At 41.1% G+C, this 26,788-nt stretch overlaps 1 protein-coding gene across 1 annotated transcript in view; it reads right to left on the bottom strand.

The window, feature by feature from the left end:
* The window catches only part of LOC122816338 (deleted in malignant brain tumors 1 protein-like), a 608,428-nt gene that overhangs the window by 208,260 nt on the left and 373,380 nt on the right, over positions 1-26,788 (bottom strand). Inside the window, exon 4 of the mRNA XM_044089068.1 lies at positions 12,057-12,365. Within this exon, the coding sequence (XP_043945003.1) occupies positions 12,057-12,365 (309 nt within the window). The remainder of the gene's footprint in view (positions 1-12,056; positions 12,366-26,788) is intronic.

The raw sequence follows: 26,788 nt of genomic DNA on the forward strand, positions 1-26,788 counted from the left end.
AAATTTAAGCTGAATTTATCAGCTAGTAGATTTGCTATGGCACCCTGATCAGTGAAGGTACCCGTCACTACCAGTTCAGCACACGTTTATGTATTACCTTTAAAGTTCTGTACTTAGCTGAAGGAGTACTTCTGATTGTCCTTAGGTGCAAGGCTATCCTGACCGCATAGTCTGCCTTTTTGGACTTAATTAAACCTCTTAGTTTCTTGTTTAGTTATATAAGAGAGCACTTTTCTCTAAGGGCCATGAGGTTTTTTCTTTTGCTATGTACTGTATTTAGGTGAGAATTCCACTACTGGGAGGTTGTTTTTAGTGTTTGTTTTGTATTTACATCTGGTAGGTATTGCAGCCTCTATGCAGCCATTCACATGTTTGTGTAGGGACTCTGAATAATTCTGCATAAGCAGATGTGGTCTCAGAATAACTGTGAGCTTTGAATTTTGGCAAAATGTAAGGGCTTTATTGGCCTGAAATTGTCCATTGAAACGACTTAAAAAGAAATAAGTCATGGGCATCCAGAATCACCATATAGCTGAAACACCTGATGTTCATAAGGGTCATTTGCATATATCTCAATTGCCTCTCATACAAGAGGTTTGAGAGGTCACTCAGTGGAAGTTCTAGCTTGGCTGGAGTTTTCATTTAGTTTTTACTAATTGTTTTTTCTGTGTGACCTTCTCATTCTTTGTTTTAGTCTGTTAGTTGGAATATTTTACAGCCACCCTAATGGTAATGGACATCAGCTGAGTATAACAGCCCTATGTTTCTTATTCTTGGCCAAACACTTTGCTTGTACTTTGTTGATGTGGTTATAACAAGGCTGAAGTATGCATAACCACAGCTAGTGAGGTTTGGTTTTATTGGTCTGCAATTGTCCATTGAAATGACTTAAAAAGAAATAAATTATGGTTATTCAGAATTGCCGTATAGGTGAAAAACCTGATGTTTATAAAGGTCGTTTGTATATATCCCATGTGCCTCTAATACAAGAGATTTAAGATGTCACTCAGTGGAAGTTCTAGCTTGGCTGGAGTTTTCATTTAGTAACTGTAACTTACTAGGATGTAGTTTGCCTTAGAATAGCTCCTAAATGTTAATGGTTTAGTTGGGTTTTCCATGCTGATTTTTTTTTTTTAAGGGAGACAGCTTTATGATCTTACACGGGGTGGGGGGTGCAATGCTCTCTCATGTTGGTGAGTGCCAGATCCAATATGTTTGATTCTCTGGTTGGACCATGTACTATCTGTTCCAAAATGTTTGTGTACCTAAGTTCAGGAAGCATTGTGGCTGTGAGTTTGAGGCAGTGTAAGTTTTCCAGTCTATAGAGGATTATTTGAAGTCACCCATTAATAGGGTGTTTGATTGGATGGTGAGCATCTCTAGTAGATTTAGATAGAATTCTTGAGACTCTAGGATGTAGATGATAAACTATAGCTAGCTATGATATGGTGAGGGACCTTATCTAGGGTGACTTGCACATGGATGAGCTCTATGGTATCATCCTGTTTAAGCAAGTTGGAAGTATGCTTGTTGCTAGCATAGATTGAGACACTATCATCGTTGGCTCCAGTCTATGTTGTTGTTGGTCTAAATTTCTGGAAGGCACTGTAGCTTTGCACTGCCAGAGTACTTTCTACAGCTTTAAAATGTTGCTCAGTGCAGGGTTCATACCTATCTGTGACACATATTCCAAGAAATCCATTATGTCTGTTTTCATGTAGTCTAGTGAGGTATGTCTCAGGTCATTTACACCAACATGGACTGTGATAGAGGTATTCTTGAAAACCTCATTTTGTATGCGAGTTTTTGCCTCTAAGGAAGTTGTGTATTTATATCTCTTGCATACTGTGTTATTTTCTTTAATGATTTACTGGTTATCTGAGAACATGAGCTAACTGATACAATGATTTAAGACACCTGAATCTACCAAGCTGGCCACAGAGACATTAAGATATTTCACATCCATGTTGTCCAGTCCTGAAATAGGATGGGCTGTTTAGGATTATTGATTTAGTTTTAATAGGGATCTTCTAGGATATTTTCTGTTATATAGTGCTAGGATATGGGTAGTGCTATTTGAAATACAATCTAACTGCTCAAAGCATAATTATGCACAGTGCTATGCTGCTTAACAGGTTTTGGACCTAATCCTCACTTTATAGGGAACATTTATAATCTAACCCTTTGCTACTATACAGGACACTGCTAACTGCCACTGCACAAGGTCTTCTGTTTTGTAGCTGTAAAAAAAGGCTTGAAGACTGCCTCCTATGCCCCTAGGCAATAAATGACCACACTTTGAGTTCACAGGTGCACTTCCAACCAAGAAAGACTAGGTAAACAACTTCTGCCTCAAGATAGGTGATCCTTGAATTTTTTAATGTAAAAGTGCAGAAAAAACTAGCTCTCGAGTGCAGATAAAACAACAAACAACTACTAAACACCTAAGTCCATGGCTAATTCACCCTTCTCCATGGTAATCTGGACGCAAACAGAACTACGAGAAGCCAACAAACAGAGAAATTATAATTTTTAACGCAAAATTAAATAAATGCTTTAAATGCTCAAATACAGTATCTGTCACTATATAAAGCAAGCACAAGTGCAGTAAATCAAGAAAATATTCTTGTCTTAGCCTGGATCGATCTGGATGCAGTTAAAACACTTGGAAAGCTTTGCAGAACTCTGTGGAAGTCCACACAGGGCGTTGCAAACTCACCTGATTTATAGCAGAAGAAAATAACTTGAAAACTGACTCTTATGGCCTCTAACCAATAAATAACCATACTATGAGCTTCTTGGAGTGTGTCCCATCTGAGAGCAACCATGTAAATACCTTCTGTGTCAACATGGATGATCCTGGAATTTCTTAATGTAAAAGCACATAACCATGACTCTCAATATTTTTTCTTTTCAATCAAATGCATTTTCTCTATCAGACCTTAGATAATGTTGAAAATGTTTATTGATATTTTACAAGAAATTGTAGATCATGAGAGATACTTAGTATTATCAATATGTTAACTATACAGATGAGTATAATGTTTTATATTTCTGTAAATATCTCAAATTAGCACTCAGACAGGAATTTCTTTCTTTCCTGTGAAAGCTCAAGCCTCACTTGAAGATGAATGCATCACACACTGTACCCCACTCATTTCTGTAAAATAATTCTACTCTTCCAGAGCATGAGTCTGTGCCACTTACTAGTCATAATTTGTCTAGAAAAAAACATGCAAAAACACAGATTGAAGTTTTCAAGATATGGAAAGTTATAAGTGGAACTTTAGAGAAACAACAATTCTGTGTTTGAGTGCATTACAATATATTATAGTAGTGATGTAAAAACTGAATGCATTAAACACTTTTTATAAATTATTGCTAGTTTTACCTTTTAATAACATTCACTTATTCTTCACAATATCTTTGCTATTGCTTAGCTTATGCTTTTTAACATGGTTCTTCAGGAAATGCTCCAGAATTTAAGGATGTATGTATGCTACTGGAAGTTATGACATTCCACATCTCAGAAACATTACTGAATCCACTCCTCTAAAACAAAGACATCCTACTACTCTGAACCTACTCGTATATCTTTTCAATTTCTTTGACACACCTCTCTTGGCTGGGGACATCCACCCAAATCCAGGACCACCTGCCTCTACCTTTCACAACATCTCAACTCAAACCTCTCCTCCTCACCTACTCTTTTATACCAACATTCCCTCTCCCAAACCACTAAAAATCTTTTCTTTTAATATTCAAAGCATGGTTAATACACTGCGGTGGTGGTGCTGTGGGTAGCGTTGTCGCCTCACAGCAAGACGTTGTCCCATTCGATTCTCAGCTAGAGCATCTTCTCTGTGGAGACATGCGTGAATGGGCGTACCTTCGTTGAAGGTTGTGCATCAGGGCTGGCAACTCGGCATGTAAAAATCTACTGCCAATCATTAGCGGACCGGAGTTCCACTGTGGCAACCCCTAACCGGGAAAAGCCGAAAGAAACAAACAAACATTCAAAGCATGGTTAATAAGGTAACAGAGCTTTACTCTTGGATTTCTAACACTACTCCCCATATCCTTACCCTATGTGAAACCTGGCCTAAACCTCACATCCTTAATACAGAAATCTAACCTCCTGGCTACAGCATCTTTTGCTCAGATAGAACCAACAAGAGGGGTGTGGGGGTTGCCATCCTCTATTCCAATCAACTTAACCTTTCCCCCCTCTCTGTCTGTGTTCCTAGCTTTAAACCTGCTGAAAATGTTATCATAAACTGTCACCTTAACCCACACAAAAGATTTGCCTTAGTCTCTATATACATACCACCCTGTGATAATATTTTTATCCTAGAGAACTTTCTCTCCTGGCTCGCTCAATATGTCCTTACAAAACCAATATACTCGGAGATGTTAACATAGACTGGTCTAAACTGTCTACCTCATCCCCTACTCACCAACACATATCTACCCCTACTCAAACTAACAAAAACTCCTTACCTGGACCAATTATTGACTGTATCCTTACCTCACATCCTACCCATTACCACAACCCTGGCATACTTCCTAACTCTTTAAGTGACCACTCCCCTATCTATATTCATAGATTCACCCAACATTCACCATACATACAGAGTATGTTGAACCTTACCCACTTTGACCCAGATGCATTTAAATCCAAACGTTCTAAAATTAAGTGGTCTTTCCTATATCACCTTCCTCTCAATGAGGCAGTAGAATCCTTCAATAAAAATTTCCTTGCCCCACTTGACTCAATTGCCCCTTCTAGAAAAATCTAAATTTAAGTCTAACTTTGCCCCGGCTCATAAAACAAACCCGCTCCATTATGCACAAAAGAGATAGTACCTGGAAAGCCTGGCTTAAAAACAAATCCTCTCTCCTTCTTCAATGATAGAAACAGCTCAGAAACCTGACCAAAAACTAGTCAACAAAGATAAGAAAGCTTTCTTCTGCTCTAGCCAGTGTAGCCCACATAAAAATCCAAAGAAACTCTGGACTACCATAAATAACCTGCTTCATCTTGGCAACCCATCTACTCCCAACCCCTTCCCACACAACACTGCTACTGAAACTGTCACTGTCTTTAACAACTATTTCATAGAAACAATCCAAAAACTTACCCAAAATAGTACTTCTAACTCAACCCCTCCATCTCCCCATAACAAAATCTTCCCCAGTGCTTTCACTTCCCAACCAGTTCCCACTTCCATTATTAAATCTCTCCTAAATAAACTTAAACCTTGCTCCCCCTACATTCTTAAAGTTGCTGCACAGTCTATTACATATCCTATCTCTATACTTATCAATCATTCCATTTTTGAACCCCATGTCCCAGACATATGGAAATCCTTTTATACAATCCTTTTTCCCAAAGGTGGAAACTCTACTTGTCCTTCTAAATTCAGACCTATTGCTATCCTGTCCCCCTATCCAAAATCTTGGAAAAGTGCATCCATGCTCAGTTACTCAAATGCATTCTTGACAACAACTGCCTAACTCCCACCAAACATGGCTTTAAAATGCACCATAGTACAGCAATTGCACTACCCTCTTTTACCCAAATCGTAGCTGAAGCCCGCGACAATAACTTGCTTGTCTCCTGTTTATTCCTTGATCTGTTTAAGGCCTTTGATACTGTCTCTCATTCCAAACTTCTAACTAAACTCTCTGACCTTCATCTCTCTACCTCCTCTGTTAAATGGTTTTCTAGCTACCTTTCCAGCAGGCAGCAGTCCAGTCGCTGGCAAACTGCCTTCTCCCCTTTCCTCCCAGTAAACACTGGTGTCCCTCAAGGATCTATCCTTGGACCCCTCCTGTTCAATATTTTCACTAACAAACTTCACTCTGCTACTAACCTCTCAACACTCCTACAATATGCCAATGATTCCACTCTCATCACCTCTGCCCATAGCATTCCAGAACTTCTAGCTCTGATTCAACACACATTCTCCTCTGTTGAAACCTGGCTTTCTGATAATCAACTCATACTAAATCCCCCCAAAAAATAAACTCCTTCTCTTCCTTCCTAAAACATTTGCTCTACACAAACCCTCCTTCTCTATCACCTCCCTCAACAACACCACTATCAAACCTGAACCCCGTACCAAACTACTTGGAGTAATCATTGTAGTAATTGGTTGTTTTGGACCATTTCTAGCTCTTTTGAAGTTCCCTGTTTAAAATCCGCCTCTGGGCGTTTTTTCTGGCTATACTGCTCAGACAAGCTCCTCGTGGTCCTGCAGAGTGGTCCTAGCTACAGAGAACTCAGAAAAGTGACTACTTTCTGGATTTAAGTATCTTTGCTGTTTTTTTACTTGAAATTGCTTCTCTAGCTTACCCTAAACAAGCTTAAACTGTTTTTTAGCTGTTTGCTGCATTATTTCAATATCTGCACTTAAAGTTACTTTTTAGTCGAATTTGATCGAAAGTTTGTTTGTTTGTTTGTTTAATTTAACTGTTGAGGCTGCCCACTAAAGTGTGCTAGCCTGTGTAACTGATTTATTACTGTTTCTGCATTTTCTGTGTGTTTCTATCTAAAAACAAAAAAATAATCCTTGTTTTCCCGCCTCTCCTCGACTAGTTTAGACCAGTTTACAGGCATTGCTGTATTCTGGGCTGTGGTGTAGTTCCTGTGTTGTCCACTACCTTACTTGGATAGAAGGAAGTTTCTTTGCTCACCAGTGGGAGTGGGGAGCCTTGAGCAGCCTACCTGTCCCTGTAGGAAGTGACCTCAGCACAAGAGCTGTAGTAATTGGTTGTTTTGGACCATTTCTAGCTCTTTTGAAGTTCCCTGTTTAAAATCCGCCTCTGGGCATTTTTGCGTGGTTGTGCACATAGCGCAGCGTCGGTTAAACAAGGTTAAACTTCTTCTGGCTCCGCCAAGTCTGCTCTTCAAATTTTCCCTTACGGAAGCTCTACTCTTAGTATAATCAGACTACTCGCTATATTATAAGCCTAGCACTTGTTCTCAAAACTTCTCTACTAAGTAAGCACTCTCGTACTAAGTAAGCACTACATCCACCTACCACCCCTGTGAATATCTACTTCCCTTAAGGCACAGCACTCCCTTATACTATTCTAGCATGTATAGTGGTAGATTACTGGCGTCCTCTCCAGTTCAGCTGGTTAATCTGGGTATCTTGAGACAATGCTACAATTGTCTCATGTACACAGACAACCCTCTCCTCCTCCCAACAAACACAAATACATGTGAGAGATGCAACTATATAGCCAAACTGGAGGCTAAACTCTCTCAACTCAGGGCTGGCATGACCAGACAGGAGGAGATGGTAACCACACACACAACAAACCCAGTCCCACATAGACCTACCACAACTGCAAACCAAACACATAAAAACACAAAGACATACTCGGAGGCTCTAATAAAAAACTTACCAAAACAACAGAGGCTCCCAAAGCAGACATCCAAAAATCCACCACCTCAAAACAAAACATATGCAACACATACTTCAATAAATCAGTGTGTCAATCAATCACAGCCCTCTATAGTCAGACACACTGATGTCCCGCTTACCAGGCTGAACAAGGAGAGGGTGACTGTGAGCTGCCTATCGGGAGCTAGGATCTGCCACATAACACACGCACTCAGGTCACTCCAAAGCAAGTACAAATATGACTCAGTCATTGTCCATGCCGGTGTGAACGACCTGAGACGTACCTCCCTGGACTACATGAAAAGACATAGAGGATCTCTCTGATTATGTAGCCCAGGCTGGTATGACCCTGACCCTGAGCAGCATCTTGCCCTCACCAAGAATGATGCCACAATACAAAGACAAGATGATCAGCTTTAATAATTGGCTCAAGTACTGGTGTCATTCTAAGGGGATCCAATGTCTGTCTGCCTGGGATGATATGTTGGACAAGCCACGCTGCTTCGCAAGGGACGGCTTGAACCTGTCACCACTGGGCTTCCGGATATTGGCTAAGGCTCTTGCCACCCCCATAGTGCCTTTTTTAGGCAAGGCTCAAAAGACAAACCCACCTCCTTAGAAAACAAAAATGGAAAAAAGCTAAGGGTAATGCTGCTCAATGCCAGAAGTCTAAATCTCAACATGCAGGCACTTGATGCACTCCTCAGTATGGAGAACATCGACGTCTGTGCAGTAACAGAAACCTGGTTCAAGGCTCCTGAGAGCACCCCAGTGCTACCAGGCTATACCTCGTATCATGCTTTTCAGCCCCAAAACCCGGGCTGAACCACAAAGGGAGGGGGAGTGTCCATATTCATCAAGGACACCCACACCTCCAGGTTAGTAGCAACACATGAAGCATCGGAGACCATACAGGTACAACTAACCATAGGCAAAACTGCTATACAACTGGTAGCATGTTACAGACCACCCTCCCAATCTCAGGAACCCCACTCAACCTTCCTGAAGACATTGGAGGATATGAATGTATCACAAAATACCATCATACTGGGAGACTTCAACTACCCAAACATAGATTGGGTACATTATTCTAGCCCTAACACTCTAGCCCAAAAGTTCCTGGAATTCATAAATTCAAATGCACTGGAACAACTAGTCACCTCTCCCACTAGGGGAGATAATATACTAGACCTGATCATCACAAACATGGGGACAAAATGCTCCACACCGGAGGTATACCCCTCACTAGTGAGATCTGACCACAAACTAATCACCCTGGATATACATATCCCACCTCCACCCCCAGCACAAAAGACCACAGTGAAAAACTTCTCAAAAGCAGACTTAACTCTTCTTAACACTGAGATGGTATCCTTTAAGCCCACTGGGCCAGTGGATACCACATCCCACAATGCCAAATCCTTCACAAATGCTTTCTATGGACATCTCCAAGAATGCATGGATCATGCAATCCCAAATAAATCCAAGTCCCTCTCCACCAAAGGCAAGCGTCCTGTCTGGTGGACCTCAGCCATTAACAAATTGTATAACAAAAGAAGGAAGCTACTGCACGACAGAGCAAAATCCCATAAAGGGAAGACATCTCTGATCAACACTAGCAGAAAACTACATTCTCTTATAAAAACATCCAAGGCCAACTTTGAGAGAAAAATCGCTAAGGACACTAAAGATAACCACAAAGCCTTCTTCAGCTATGTTAGAAACCTGGGTGGAAACCCTCAGATATGCTCAGAGTTAGTTCACAACAACAAAAAATACACTGAACCCACAGATATTGCCAACATTCTGGCTGACAGGTTCAGTGCAAATTTCTCCCCTCCCTCACCCCCAAAAGAAGAAATACTTATCCCAGCTGAATGTAATCTCCCTGTCATCTCAGATGTTCAAGTGAGAGCTGCCCTCAACAAAGCTAAAAACACAGCATCAATGGGACCTGATGGTATCCCGGGTTGCATGCTATGTGAACTCCAAGAGGAGCTAAACCCACACATAAAAATGCTATTTAACCTTAGCCTTACTACAGGATATGTACCTGAACACTGGCGTACAGCAACAGTGGTCCCACTCCACAAAGGGGGTACCTCTACAGACCCTGGGAACTACCGCCCCATAAGCTTAACCAGCCTGGTCTGCAAAGCTATGGAAAGAATCATCATGGAACTCATAAACAGAGACATTGGGGACCTACAGACACTTGACCCCACCCAGTTTGGCTTTGTGAAGGGCAGATCCTGCCTTTTGAACCTGGTTGACTTTTTCGAAACAGTCACTAGAGCCATTGATGAGGGCAAAGCAGTCCATACAGCCTACCTGGACTTGGCTAAGGCCTTCGACACAATACCCCACTCAGGCATCATAGATAAGCTCAACAGCTTAAACGTAAACCCTTATGTCACTAAATAGGTTGCAAACTGGCTAAAGGACAGAACCCATAAAGTTAAAATCACTGGAGCAATGTCAGACTCAAAGCCAGTCACAAGTGGTGTCCCACAGGGATCTGTCCTGGGACCCCTCTTGTTCGGCATTTATTTCTCAGATGTTAAAGCAAACATAGGAGGGTTGTGGCTGACAAAGTTTGCAGATGACTGCAAACTAGGCGCCGTAGTCGATACACCAGCGGACACATGCATCCTACAAAAAGGCCTCACAGAAATGGACAACTGGTGCCGGAGTCATGGCCTTAAACTAAATGCAAAAAATGTATAGTCATCCCCTTTGGGAAAAACAAAGTACCCACAAATTATCACATAGACAGCAACCCACTGAGTACGGAAAAAGTAATCAGAGACCTAGGGACCCAAGTCAACAGTGACCTCTCATTTGACACCCATGTTGCCAAAGTGGTTAGAAAAACATTCTACCTTGCACACCTTATCATGAAGGGATTCACATCCAGATCCAAGGATGTCATTGTACCCCTATACTCCTCCCTCAATAGACCCATGATTGAGTATAATGCCCCATTTGATATGTACCTCACCTGGCATTTGCAACAGCTAGAGAGACCACAAAAGTACCTCACCAAGAGGATCAAGGGTCTCCAACATATGTCTTATTCTGCCAGACTAAAGAAACTCCAGCTCTATTCAGTAGCATACCGCCTGCTCAGAGGTGATCTCTGCCTGACGTACAAGGCCATGTCCAATCAGGAACTGATGGACATGCTCTACCTCGAAAAATCCAAATCCATCAGTACCACGAGAGCTAAAGATTTAAACCTTGGTACAAGTATGAATAGGACATGCTGGAGGGATAGATTCATAACCCAGAGGCTTCCCATGCTCTGGAACAAGATCCCAGTTCATGTTAGACAGAGCCCCTCACTGACTCTCTTCAAGAGAAATCTTGATGAGTGGATGGGAGATTGTAAGTTTACCCCAGGGGTCACATCTGTGTCACTACTAGAAAGGGGCACAGTAAACTAATTCTATTATATAAGGGGACCTTCACTGTGTCACTACTAGACAGAGGCACAGTATTCTAAATCTATTCTGTGCATTTTTGTACCATTTCATGGGGTGGCGAAAGCCACATCACTATGGCTAGGCTTACAAATGCCCCAGGGCAGATAGCCTAGTACTAAACTAAACTATGAAACTATGAACTAAAATTCAATATACATATCCAACAATGTATAAAAACAACCCACCAGAAACTTGGTCTCCTCTATCGTAACCAAAATTTTCTTACACCCAACTCCAAACCCTCCTAGCTAAATCACTCATTCTACCATGTCTTTTTTATGCTTCCCCTGTCCTTACTAATGTTCAAACATCTCTTCTCTACAAACTAGAGCAAACATATAACAAAATAGCCAGATTTGCCTCCAATCTTCCATAAAAATTCCATTACTGCCTCGCCCTTAAGACACTCCAATGGCCTGACTTTCCTAAACAACTACTTTTTTCTCAACTACGTATTGCACACTCTACCTGAATGATCCCTCTTTCTGCCCCTTCATTTCTAATCTACTGTCCTACTATAACCCCCAATGTCCCCTCTGTACTACAAGCAAACACATTCTTGATATATACAAACCCAATAAAAATATTGGGAAGACATTTTATAAATGCTCCATAGCCCATGCTTGGAACTTGCTCCCTCTCAATATAAGAAGCACTTCTCAAAAATACCTGTTCAAATAAGAGCTTAAATTTTATCTACAAAAGACATGGTCCTGCCCTTGTCATACCTCCACTTGACTTATTCTCCCTTCTTATATACATAATTTCTTTTTCCTCGTTTACCCTGCACCTTCTGCTGCTTTTCCCTTTTCTTCCTATTTTAAATGCACCCCCCAAAAAAAAAAAAGGTTATTGTACTACTATTGAGTCTGTGCATTGAGATGACCTCATGTATGGTATTCCACTGAATTTCATATTCTGTCTTTTTTAATATTTAATATTTATAGATCTGTTAACTGTTAATAGACTTGTGTCATGCTATTACTTGCTAGTAGACTTTTGTTATCTGTAATAATTGTTAATTTTCTGGAGATTTTCTCCTCGAGTCTCCACTGAAAATGGGTCCCTGGCTCAGCTGGATTAACCCAGTTAACAAATGTCAATAAATAAATGACATAAATAAATAACATGAATGAATTAAAGACAACATACATACCAGAGCACCGGACTCCAGCATCTTGATAATGGGAGCAGGTACCTGAATTCCTTTCCCTGGAAAGGCATTCCTTCAGTTTGCTTTCATTACCTTGACAGTTTACAGCATCCAGGATTATTGATCCATTTCCTTCTCCATATTCAGTAATTCTTGGTATTGAAATGGCAGATCCACATCCCAGGTATCTACAGACAACTTCAGCATCCTTCATGTCCCAAGTAGTATCACAAACTGTACCCCAATCATTTCTATAAAAGACTTCTACTCTTCCAGAGCATGAGTCTGGGCCATTTACTAGTCGTAATTCATCTAGAAGAGAACATGCAAAAATACATAAGACAGTAAAAGAATGTTTGTATCTCACATTAATAATTTAATAAGACGAACAATGATTAGCGTGATACCAAACAATCTAATAGAAACATTTTAAAGACCTCAGCAGTTTATATAGGTAGGTTCATAATTTCTTATGGCTATAGGTTTTAACAAGAAAAGTATTCTTTTGTTTAGAAGAAGTACATGCACTACTGAATAGTGAAATAGTGTCAGTGGTCCTCATGTTTCCAGGCCCCCAAATACAGCAGTTGTTAAATTATGTCAATTCTCCTCCTTTGTTATGGCAGCTCACCATAAACTACATTCTAACAGTGTTAGAGAAGATTTACTTACTTCACAAAGAATTTCTGACTCCTTACTCATGGTAAAATGTATAAAACCTTTCTCTAATGTTTCTGAAGGAGTGCAGAGCCATCATAAGTGACAAAGGACATACATGTTATAATTATCTGATCTGAAAAGACAGATCAAAACAGCATAATCACACAGGCAGCTATGGGGACCTTACTTTCTGTATGAATAGCCATTTGTAATTCTCACTGACGCACGTCATTTCAAAATCCAGCTGGTACCTAATCTGAGCAGTTCTGGCTGTAAGAAAAGAAGAATCTAAAAAGAAAATGGAAGGGCATCAATCTGACAGTACTATAAGACTGTTTTCCTTTCTCCAGGACTTGTTCCAAAACCACTTACCTAACTCAATAAAGTAGTTATGTTAGATATACAGTTTGTTTGGACCTTATTGGATATCTGCTGAATATTGCAGGTACACACCACTAAGACTCATGTACTTTTCAAAAATATACTGCAGCAATATATAAACAGAATGCAGTTTTTCTTGAACTGGAATAAATTTTTATGAACATGTCAGAGAGCACAGAGGATTAAGTGTATACAGTATAATTGAGCTTCATCTTGCAGTCCAGGGTTTGACTCCTTCAGCCTCTTTTTGCCTACTGTAGCCCCCCTGAGCAAGTCAATTAAGCAGGCAGTGCTCCTATATTGTCTTAAAAATGTTTGAGGATTAACATTCTATCCGGTTTAACAGCTAGTCAATCTGTATAGAGTTTACTGTTGCATAATTTATACTTCATCAACTCATTATATCTGAATGACACCTCCAGGTGCATATATGTTCATAGGTTCATACTAGGCTATCTGCCCTAGGGCATTTATAAGCCTAGCCAGAGTGTGTTTGGCTTTCACCACCCATTTTAAATTAATTTTGTTATGCCCTTTTTCGAGTTTAGTATACTGTGCCTCTGTCTAACAGTGACACAGAAGTGATACCCAGGGTAAACCTACGATCTCCCATCCACTCATCAAGATTCCTCTTGAAGAGAGTCAATGAGGGACTCTGCCTAACCTGGACTGGGATTTTATTCCAGAGTGAAGGGAGCCTCTGGGTTATGAATCTGTCCCTCCAGCATGTCCTATTTATTTCAGTGCTGAGTTTCAAGTCTCTCGAGCACGTAGCTCGATGGGATTTGGATTTTCTGAGGTGCAGCATGTCCATTAATTCCGGGTTGGACATGGCTTTATATGTCAGGCACAGATCGCCTCTGAGCAGGCGGTATGCCACTGAGTAGAGCTGGAGTTTCATTAACCGGGCAGCATATGGCATCTGTTTGAGCCCTTTGACCCTCTTGGTGAGGTACTTTTGGGGTCTTTCCATTTGCTGCAGGTGTCTGGTAATGTACATCCCAAAAGGGGCACTGTACTCAATTATGGGCCTGATGAGGGATGAGTAAAGAGGCACGATGACCTCCCCTGATCTAGATGTGAATCCCTTCATGAATAGGTGGGCTATATAAAATGTTTTTCTAACCACTTTGGCCACGTGGTTGCCAAATGAGAGATTGCTATCAACTTGGGTCCTCAGGTCCCTAATTACTTCTTCTGTATTTAATGGATTACCACCTATGTGGTAATTTGTGGGCACTTTGTTTTTGCCAAAGGGGATGACTATACACTTTTTGGCATTTAGCTTGAGGCCATGGCTCTGGCACCAGTTGTCTGTTTCTATGAGGCCCTTTTGGAGGATGCTTGTGTCGGCTGGAGAGTCGATTATGGTGCCCAGTTTGCAGTCAGTCCTTCCATGTTGGCCTGTACCTCCGAGAAATATATACCGAACAAGAGAGGTCCCAGGACTTAGCCTTGTGGGACACCACTTGTAACTGGTTTGGAGTCTGACATGCCTCCAGCAATTCTAACCATGTGGGTTCTGTCTTTGAGCCAGTTTGCAACCCATCTAGTGACATAGGGGTTTATATTTAAGCTGGTGAGTTTATCTATAATGCCCCAGTGGGGTATTGTATCGAAGGATTTTGCGAGGTCCAGGTAGGCTGTGTGGACCACCTTCCCCTCATCACTGGCCTTGGTGACTGTTTCAAAGAAATAGACCAGGTTTAAGAGGCAGGATCTGCCCTTAACAAAGCTGAACTGGGTAGGATCCAGTGTCTGTAGGTCCCCAATATCTTTATTTATGAGGTCCATGATGATCCTTTCCATAGCTTTGCAGACCAAGCTAGTCAGGCTTATGGGGCGATAGTTTCCAGGATCCGTTGAGGCACCACCTTTGTGGAGAGGGACCACTGTTGCTGTATGCCACTCTTTGGGTACATATCCTGTAGTAAGGCTGAGACTGAACAGTAGTTTTATGTTTGGGTTTAGCTCTTCTTGGAGTTCATGTAGGACACAGCCTGGGACACCGTCTGTTCCCATTGATGCTGTGTTTTTTGCTTTGGAGAGGGCGGCTCTTACCTGAGCATCTGAGATGTCAAGGGGGCAGCACTCTGCTGGGACAGATATTTGCCATTTTGGTCGGGAGGGGGGGAGAAAGTTGCACTGAACCTGTGATCTAGGATGTTGGCAATGTCTATGGGTTTGGTGTATTTTTTGTCATTTTGGACTAATTCTGAGCATATCTGGGAATTCCCACCCAGGTTCCTAACATAACTAAAGAAAGCCTTGTGATTATCCTTAGTGTCTGGTGCAATTTTTCTCTCGAAGCTGGCCTTAGACGATTTTATGAGTGCCCGTAGTTTTTTGCTAATACTGATCAGAGATGCCTTCCCTTTTTGGGGTTTTACTCTATCATGTAGTAGCTTCCTCCTTCTATTGTATAGTTTGTTTATGGCTAGGGTCCACCAGACAGGACGTCTGCCTTTGGAGGATTGGGTCTTGGTTTTATTTGGGATTGCATGATCCATGCATTCCTGAAGGTGTTCATAGAATGCGTTTATAAAGGATTCTGCGGTCTGGGCCATATTTTCCACAGGCCCGGGGGCTTTGAAGGATTCCACCTCAGTTTTGAGGAGTGTGAAATTTGCTTTAGAGAAGTTTTTCACTCTAGTTTTCTGGGCAGGGGGTGGGGTCGGGATGTTAATATCCAGTGAGATTAGTTTATGGTCTGATCTTACCAGTGAGGGATACACTTCTGGTCTGGAGAATAGAGTCCCCATGTTGGTGATGATCAGGTCCAATATGTTTTCCTCTCTTGTGGGAGTGGTAACAAGTTGTTCCATAGCATTTGAGTTTATAAATTCTAGGAACCTTTGGGCTAGGGTGTTGGAGCTAGAGTAATGCTCCCAGTTTATGTTTGGGTAGTTGAAGTCGCTCAATATAATAGTGTTTGGAGAGACCTTCATATTTTCCAGTGTTCTCAGAAAGGCTGAGTGGGGTTCCTGGGTTTGGGAGGGTGGTCTGTAGCAGGCTATAAACTGGCAGGCAGTTTTACCCACTGTTAGTTGCACATGGATAGTCTCTGATGCTTCGTGCTGTGCCACCAACCTGGAGGTGTGGGTATCTTTGACGAATATTGATACTCCCCCTCCTTTTGTCGTTCGGTCCAAGTTTTGGGGCTGAAAAGCATGGTATGAGGTATAACCTGGTAGTGTTGGGGTGCTTTCGGGAGCCTTGAACCAGGTTTCTCTTACTGCACAGATATCAATATTCTCCATGCTAAGGAGAGTTTCGAGTGCGTGCATCTTTAGGTTTAGACTTCTGGCGTTGAGTAGCATTACTCTTAGTTTCTTATCCCTTGTGATACCTATGGAGGTGGGTTTGTCTTTTGAGCCTTGCCTAAAAAAGGCACTACGGGGGTATCAACAGCCTTTACCAATATCCAAAAGCCCAGGGGTGACAGGTGCAAGCCATCCCTAGCAAAGCATCGTGGCTTGTCGAGCATGTCATCCCAGGCTGACAAGCATTGGATCCCCTTTGAATGACACCAATACTTAAGCCAATTGTTGAAATGGATCATATTGTCTTCATATTGTGGCATCATTCTTGGTGAGGTTAAGATGCTACTCAAGGTCAGGGTCATACCGGCCTGGGCTACATGCTCAGAGAGCTCCATTATGTCTCCTTTCATGTAGTCCAGGGAGGTACGTCTCAGGTCATTCACACCAGCATGGGCAATGACTGAGTCATATTTGTATTTGCCTTGGAGTGACCTGAGTGCTTGTGTTATGTGGCGGATCCTAGCGCCCGACAGGCAGCTCACTGTGACCTTCTCCTTGTTCAGCCTGGTGAGCAGGATGTCAGTGTGCCTGATGATAGAGTCACCTATTACAAGTGTATCAGGTGTGTTGTTTAGCCTTAAGGGCTGTGACTGTTTGGCACACTGGCTTTGTGAGCTATGTGTTGCACGTGTTTTGTTTTGGGGTAGTGGTTGCTTGGGTGTCTGCTTTGGAGGTCTCTGCTGCTTAGGCAGATTTTTATTTAGAGCCTCCGAGTATGTTTTTGTGTGTTTATGTGTTTGGTTTGCTGTCATGGTAGGTCTATGTGAGACTGGAATTGTAGTGAGTGTGGTTTCCTTCTCCTCCTGACTGGTTACGCCAGTACTGAGTTGAGAGCTTAGCCTCCAGTTTGGCTATATGGTTGCATCTCTCACATGTGTTGGAATTTGTTGGGAGAAGGAGAGGGTTGTCTGTGTACATGAGGCAGTTGTAACATTGCCTCAAGATTCCCAGATTCACCAGCTGGACCGGAGACAAGATTGACAACTGACCTTTGGACATGCTAGAATAGTATTGGGAATTCCTTTATAATTGAAAAAAAGGGCCAATGGGGAACAAGGTACTCAAGGGGAGTTTGTGAGGGTGTAGTGCTTTTAATTTTTTAGTGCTGACTTATATAATTGCTTTAGTGAGCAAGTGGCAGGTAACTTAAATGCAATGTGTTACAGGTAACTTAAATGCAAAAATGACAGACAGTAACTTTCTTTCAAGTGAAACAAGGAAATAAGTACAGTAAGCAATGCAGATATCACTAGGGATCCACAGAAGTGCTGAATAGCCGTGTTTTAGGTGGAATTAGCGTTTCAGGGAAATAACAAGCAAACAAACAACAAGCATTTAAACAAAGCTAGATTCAGCAGGCCTGGATCTAGTCTATGCTACAGCAAACAAGGTGTACCAATTCCAGTAAGAAACAGTTCAAATATGCAGGCACTATAAGCCTTTAACCAGAAATTCCAAGCTCAGAAGGGCAAAGTCCAGCCTCTCCTCCCACAAGAGTGCAGATCACAAACCTTCTTAATGTAAAATAACTGGCCTGAAGCCCAAGTGCTTAAACCAGAACTAATACACTTTTTGAATAACAGACACTGAGCCCTCAATCAGCAGTTCCCAACTTAGAAGGATGTAAGCTACCTGTCCTGCCACCACAGTGCAGGCCACAAACCTTCCTAATGTAAAACAACTGGTCTGAAGCCCAAGTGCTTAATCCAAAAGACTTAGAATGATAGCTACACTTTAATCAAGTTACTACCAAGCAGTAATATATGCAATTGAATACTTTAAAGAATGCCTGGATTAGTGCTCAAGATATACAAACAAAGCTAGATTCAGCAGGCCTGGATCTAGTCTATGCTGCAGCAAACAAGGTGTACCAATTTCATTAAGAAGCAGTTCAAATATGCAGGCACTATAAGCCTTTAACCAGAAATTCCCAGCTCAGAAGGGCAGAGTCCAGCCTCTCCTCCCACAAGAGTGCAGACCACAAACCCTCTTAATGTAAAATAACTGGCCTGAAGCCCAAGTGCTTAAACCAGAATTAATACACTTTTAGAATAACAGACACTGAGCCCTCAGTCAGCAGTTCCCAACTTAGAAGGATGTAAGCTACCTGTTCTGCCACTACAGTGCAGACCACAAACCTTCTTAATGTAAAACAAATGGTCTGAAGCCCAAGTGCTTAAACTAAAAGGCTTAGAATGAGTTACACCAAGCAGTAATAAATACAATTGAGTACTTTTAAGATGATGCAAAAGCAAAATAAAGTAGGAAGAAACACAAATACAGTAAAAGCAGATAAAATTATTTTTTTTCACAACTGAACTTCTTAGGTAACAGAAGGTTGAAACCTGAGACAGCTTTTAAGAAAGAAATCTCAAAAGAACCAATGAGGTGCTTAGTCTAAGCTGTAGACCAGGTGACCTCAGTCAGCCAATGACCTCAAACAATTCTCTCTCACTGAAATGCCTGATGGCTTTGGCTAAACCAAGATGTCCCTGAATATGTGCTCAGACACACAGCTTCCACAAACACTAGGCCCAAATACAAGCCTGAATATGGAAATGCTACAAATATCCCCACTACTTAGAACAAACTGCAGAAATGTTTCTCACAGCTGAAAAGCAGCAGTGAGCCTTTAAATGAAAGTTTTAAACAGCTAAAGGAGCCTCTAGAAAAAGAGTTTAACTGCAACAAGTTATCAGAAACAAACAACCCAACAGATGCTTAATAAAAGTGGGCAATTTCCAGTTAATACCTCACACACACTGAAACTAGCTAGAAAAATACACAGTACACAAAGTGCTATAAATAACAAAGAAATAAAGAACAAAATAAACAAAAATACAGGATACTTAATGTTATATATATTATAGCTCTGAGTTTCCTCAGTGTCCTTCCTTTGATTAGCTCAGTGTGAAATGGTGTTAATTCATAGTGACACCTCTAGGGGTCAAATATTGCTTGTTCATATTTGCATCAATAATTCCAAAACCATGCCATGTACCAGGTTTTAAAACATTTCATGTTAAAGCTTGCAAAATAGGAAACTTAACTGCATTAATATTTGACCCAAGTGCAGGTAAATAGATATTAACATTTGTTTTTATGATGTTAATTTAAATAGATATAATTTTTGCATTTTTCTAAATATCTCAACAACCAGGTAACATACGACAAAACTTCTGGAGCATTTCTCCCCGGGCCTCCGCTGAAAACAGGATCTGTGGAACCTAGTCGGACTTTCCCGGTCAACAAATGTTAAATAAAAAAAATAAAAATAAACTCCTTAGCCTCAAATGGAAGCTCTGAGCTAGATGAATAAAATCCTACTTACAGTATGTGTGTAACTTGAGAGGTTGCAGAAATATTGGAAGTTGTTTACAAAATATTACAAATGTAATAGTTACTGTGTTTACTGTGACTTCCAAAATTTGTTTTAAGACCTAGAACCTAAAGAATACTACAGCTATAAAAATAGTTTGTGCTGAAGAGTTTGCCATTTATATTTCTTTCATAATACCTCTGGTTTCAGAGGTATGAACATTTGTTTGAAATGTGAGGACATAATTTCATTCTTTCAAAACGTTTAGGCTCCGCCCATTGGAATTTACAGAGCAAACTTCCTGAGCTCCATTGGAGTGAATGAGTTAAGCAGCATTTCAAAAATGTTCCTTTCCTGATTTCCAAGCTTACTCATCACTTTACATCTCTGTACCAAAACAAGCAGGGAATTCCGTGGCACAGGTGACTTTATTCACAACAAAATAAGGTTTAAATACTTAACTGTTCACATAAATACAATTCATCAGATGTAAAATTAGAAATAACAATAATACTGATAAAACATGATTCAAGTATCACATCACAGCAAATGATAGCAAATGAATGTTAATTATCCGTTGATGGTGATCTTGTCTATAAGAGTATGATATAAGATTATATAAATCAATGACAAATATGCAAAGAATAAATCATTTTTTATACATAACTGCTTTATTGCCGATATTTATTTCAAACTTACCATTGAATTCAAACCTGGCTAGGCATCAGCTATTAACAATGTAATACAGCAATATTCTTCTAGCTCTGTATCAAGATCATTCCTACCCTTTCATTTACAGATAACTTTCAAGGAATCCTAAACACGATGTAAGTATATTAGAAGTATGAGAAATGTTTAGCTAAGATGTTCATTGTAACACAGTAATGCTCTGACAGAGCAGGCCTAATTTAAACATGCATCTTTTCCATGCACTGATGTTGATGTTCTTTTAAGTGCAATAGTTAAAATCACATCTAAAAATTAACTGAGTCAAATGAGCACTTATATTTAAAGCACAAAAATGCATTATTCAAGTAGTCGACAAAGATTCTAGACTGTTAACTTCTCCAGTCTAAATGAGGACTACATCACTGACAAATCTCTGTTAAACAGAAACACATTTCTGTGTAGATTGGAGTCACTCAATGCATATTAATTTTTCCATGCAGATGTTACTTGTGGGATCCAGTATGACATATAATGGGAGATATTTAGCAACCTATAGACTGCTGTCTAAATGTGTTTCTGGTAAGTTTGGTCAGTGCATTACAGGCTTCCAATTCAGAAAGTACTGTACCACTAAACCAATATTCAATCACATATAAGAAGTGGAAAAGAACTACTGAACATTGCCACATGCAATTCTGTCAGTTTAGGTTGTATCAGCAAATACAAATTATCCATGTTTGTTTCCCCAGAACGTTTCATCAGAATAGTGATAGCATGGTATAGTGTTTACAATTTAAGTTCTATCACACTATATCAGGAGGCACACAAATGGAAATGTGCACAGTCTTTTTACTGCATGCACCTACTACCATGTATGGCAGGAGAGCGGCCATTAGCACAGCAGCTAACTAGCACTAGGCAGGGTGTGTGTGTGTGTGTGTGTGTGTGTGTGTGTGTGTGTGTGTGTGTGTGTGTGTGTGTATGTGCGTGAGCGCATGTGTGTGTGTTGTGGTACATGTTTGTGGGTACCTGTCCCATAGCACTGCATGGGTCGTTAGTGTGAGCAATAGTATGGTTACTTCTAGTGGCACTTTGTTACATTCAGAGATAAGTTCATTAACCACTAATGAGTTGTTGCACGTGCTGCTCTTGTCATGTCTCTGAACTAATCCTTTGGAGCATGGCACTGTTAGGACACAACAGAGAAAACCTAGTAACACAATAGCACTATTGTCTCTGAATATCTCCCAGTGTCCCTGTTTTCCCACCAGATGGGGAATATTTTCTTATATCCAAAGCCACCTACTGCTGTTGATATCACCCAAAACAATGCTCATAGCATTACAGAAGGCTCTCCTAGACTCCTCTTTTTGGTTGGTTTCTGAACGATTCATAAGCATCTACACCCCCATGTGTCTCATTGTGTTTTGTAATAAGCGGGTAACACAACCCATCTCTTTATATTTAGAACATACAGCAAAACCCTATTTGAATGATGTAAAAAGTTTTATTCATAACACTAGTGATTTTTTTTTATATCTATATGCATGGCAATAATGGACAACAGATGAAAGTATTGTGTTAGTCATTTTGGACACAGTTATTTTTTACTGTTGTTGTTGTTAATGATACTAGAATGCAAATAATTAGGGACCATTTATGCCTATTCAGTGCTTTTTTTCCAACAGGAAAAATTGAGACATTATGTATTTTGTTGGATTTAGTCCTCTAAAAATAAAACAATAAATCTATTTTTTATTGTATTTTCTACCATGAAACATATGCAAATGCAAAGGGTACTCTGCGTATAAGAGTTAATAAGTTAATAAGTTAATTTAATGCTTATTTTTATGAGTTATTTATAGCACTTCTATTGTCTGCATATACTTTTCTAGCTAGTTTCACTGTGTGTGAGGTATTAACTAGAAATTTTCTACAATTATTAAGCATCTGGTTGGGTTTGTTTGTTCTGATTTTTGTTTCCCTCCCACCCTATTGGTATTCTGTTTTTATACTTGGTGGCTTTGCAGTTGCTCACCCCTACTGTAAATTTGATCTGGGACACTCCTCCCAATCTCGTGTCATTACCTCATTCTACCTAATCCAGGGAGAACATTTGAGAAGGCCAACCCAGTTAGTTTCTGCTCCTCCTTTCCCATTTCCACTTTACAAAACAAAAAAATGTTTCTAAGCTTGTTCCCTGCCTTTCCTGTAAGTCATCTAGTCCAGATACAGATTTGCTGTATCCAGGACTTTTTGTAAGCTTTTGAGCCCCCACGCCTTTCTGTGTTGGAGGGAAGCCTTCTAGCTTAATTTTGTTTCTTAGAACTAGCCAGTTTTCTACTTTCAGCACTCAAATCTGTTTCTTTGAGCTCAGCACTTGTTCAGAACTCATTGTAAGCACTAAATAAGCTACAAATTACTACAGCACTCAACTTTCCTCACTTGTCTAGAGGAAAACAGTTTTTAGTACTTAACAAATAAGCACCTATTCAGGCATGTCTAAGGGTCAGCTCACAGTGTTTGCTCCTATCTACCTGATGAATCTGGGCAGCTTGGGCAATGCAGCATTTGCCTTGTGTACACAGACAACCCTCTGCTCCTACCACCCAACACTACAACCTGTGAGATGCACTTATATAGCCAAACTGGAAGCAAAGCTCTCTTCACCCAAGACTGGACTAGACAGTCAAGAGGAGAAGGTAAACACTTGCACCACACCACACTCATCACATAGTCCCTCAAAACATACACCACCAAAACACACACATAGAAACACAAAACACACACCTACATTCATGGAGGCTCTCATTAAAAATCTACCCAAGCAACAGGGACCTCCAAAGCAGAAGCGCAAGCAATCTCCACCCCCCAACACAACCCAAATGACACACAGCCCACAAACTTGACAGGGCACAGGAAAATAATTTTCTTGGGAGCCGAAAGCCAGGGTATCTTTTTGGCTAGGCTTGTATAGGCCCTAGGGCCAATAGCCTAGTATCTACCTATGAACCTATGAACTCAGTGTGCCACTCAACCACAGCCCATAAGGCATAACAACATACCCAACACTCTAGTCATAGGTGACTCTATAGTCAGGCACACTGATGTTCCACTCACCAGGCTAAACAAGGAGAAAGTTACTGTCAGCTGCCTGTCAGGTGCCAGGATCCATCACATAAAGCACACACTCAGGTCACTCCACAACAAGTAGAAATATGACTCTGTCATTGTCCATGTTGGTGTGAATGACTTGAGACGTACCTCCCTGGACTACATAAACAGAGACATGGAGAAGCTGTCTGATCTTGTAGCCCAAGCAGGTATGACCCTATCCCTGAGTAGCATCCTGCCATCACCCAGAATGATACCACAGTACAAGGACAAAATGATTGACTTCAACAATTGGCTAAGCTTCTGGTGTCATTCTAAGGGGATCCAGTATCTGTCTGCTTGGGATGACATGATCGACAAACCACAATGCTTTGCTATTGATGGCCTGCACTTGTTGCCCTTGGGATTCCGGATACTGGCTAAGACTCTTGCCAACCCTATAGTGCCTTTTTTAGGCAAGGTTCAAATGACAAATTCACTACCATAACAGGTACAAGCCAGCAAAATCTGAGGGTAATGCTACATAATGCTAGAAGTCTAAACCTCAAAATGCACTCACTCAAGGAACTCCTTAAAATGGAGAACATCGACATCTGTGCAGTGACAGAGACCTGGTTCAAGTCTCCAGAGAGCACCCCTGCATTACCAGGCTATAATTCATACTACACCTTTCGGCCACCTAACCTGGTCCAAAACACTAAAGGTGGAGGTGTGTCCATATTCATTAAGGATATCCACACCTCCAGGCTAGTTGCTCAGCATAATGCATCAGAGATTATCCAAGTGCAACTAACTCTGGGCAAGACTGTAATCCAAATTGTAGCTTGCTACAGATCCCCCACCATGCCCCAGGATTCCCACTCTTCATTTCTTGATACACTGGAAACTATTAGGGTACACGCTAACACCCTAATAATGGGCGATTTCAACTACCCCACCATTAACTGGGAAAACTACTTATGTACCAACTCTTGTGCTCAACGTTTTCTGGAATTCATAAATTCCAACACCTTGGATCAACTTATCCACACCCCCACCAGGGTCAGCAATATCCTAGACCTGGTCATTATCAACATGGGCAACCAGTGTTCTATACCAGAGGTCAATTCCTTATTGGTCAGATCCGACCACAAGCTAATCACCCTAGACATCCACATCCCACCCCACCCCCCATTATGGAAACCACCGTAAAAAAATTTCTCCAAAGCCAACTTCACACTTCTTAAGATGGAAGTGGCAAACTTCACGACACCCATGCTGATGGACAATAGAGGTATGACTGCTGAATCCTATACAAATGCACTTTATAAGCAATTACACGAGTGCATGGATTGTGCAATCCCTAACAGAACCAAGATGCTATCCTCCAAAAAAAGGAAGCCAATCTGGTGGTCCCCTGTCATAAACAAACTCTACAACAGAAGAAAGAAACTGTTGCAAAAAAGAGTAAAATCCCATGATTGGAGGAACTCTGTGGTCAGCCTCAGTAAGAAGCTGAGATCCCTCATAAAATCATCCAAAGCTAGTTACGAAAACTTAATCACCACTGATTCTAAAGACAACCACAAAGCATTCTATAGCTATGTCAAGAATCTCAATGGCAACACTCAGATCTGCTCTGAGTTACAGCACAATGGCACTAAATATACAGAACCAACTGATATTGTCAACATACTGGCAGATAGGTTCATTGCTAACTTTACCCCTCTCTCACCCCCTAAAGGGCCCATCTCTATACCGGAAGAATGCAAAGTTCCTGTAATCACGGCTGCACAGGTAAAAAAACACACTCTCCAAAGCCAAGAACACAATATCCATGGGACCTGACAACATCCCAGGCTGCATTCTACATGAACTACAGAATGAACTGGCACCCCACCTAAGTACCCTGTTCAATCATAGCCTCACCTAAGGCTTTGTGCCCACTGAATGGCACACAGCAACAGTTATCCCACTCCACAAAGGGGGAGCCGGCATGGACCCCGGAAACTACCGCTCCATTAGCCTGACGAGCCTGGTCTGCAAGGCTATAGAATGTATCATCATGGAACTTATAAACAATGACATTGGTAATCTCCAAACTCTAGACCCTACCCAGTCCAGGTTTGTAAAAGGCAGATCATGTCTCCTAAACCTGATAGACTTCTTTTAAGTGGTCACCAAAGCCATAGATAAGGGTAAGGTGGTCCACACAGCCTATCTAGATCTCGCCAAGGCTTTCAACACCATCCCCCACTCTGGAATTATAGATAAACTCACCAAACCAGGTATAAATCCCTATGTCACAAGATGGGTTGCCAAATGGCTCCCTTACAGAACCCACACTGTGAAAGTAGCAGACTCTAAATCAAACTTCAGACCAGTGACAAGTGGAGTACAACAGGGTTCAGTCCTAGGTCCTCTCCTGTTTGGTATCTACTTCTCTGAAGTACAGGCTAACACAGAAGGTCTTTGGCTAACAAAGTTCGTAGATGACTGCAAACTAGGAGCTATAATCTAAAATCCCAATGATGTGGACATCCTACAAAAGGGCCTCACTGAGACAGATGCCTGGTGTCAAAGCCATGGCCTCAATATCAATGCCAAAAAGTGCATTGTCATCCCTTTTGGCAAAAACTTTGTACTCATTAACTACCACATAGGCGGTAGTCTACTTAACACCGAAAGTGTGCTAAGAAACCTTGGGACACAGATGGATGGTAGTCTCTCCTTTGATAATCACATCGCCACAGTAGTCAGGAAATCCTTCTACGTGGCACACCTCATCACAAAAGGTTTCTCATCCAGGAAAAAAGAGGTTATTGTTCCCCTCTACTCATCCCTCATTAGACCCATTATAGAGTACAACATTCCTTTTGGTATGTACCTCACAAGACATCTACAACAACTGGAAAGGCTGCAGAAATACCTCACAAAGAGGATTACCAGCCTCAAACAGATGCCCTATGCAGACCGTCTCAAAAAACTCAAGCTTTACTCTGTCGCATATCGCCTACTCAGAGGTGATCTCTGCCTAACATACAAAGCTATGTCAAACCCAGAGCTGTTGGACATGCTCCACTTAAAGAAATCCCAATCCCTTTGAACTACATGCTCTAGGGACCTAAACCTTGTCACCACAATAAACAGAACATGCTGTCGGTATAGATTCCTGTCCCAGAGACTTCCCATACTCTGGAACAAACTGCCTGTCTATATCAAACAAAGATCCTCATTAGCACACTTCAAGAAAAATCTTGATGATTGGATGGGAGATAGGAAATTCACCC

This window comes from Protopterus annectens, chromosome 1.part1 (genome assembly GCF_019279795.1).
Source record: "Protopterus annectens isolate FY-2018-M chromosome 1.part1, PAN1.0, whole genome shotgun sequence".
NCBI lineage: Eukaryota > Metazoa > Chordata > Ceratodontiformes > Protopteridae > Protopterus > Protopterus annectens.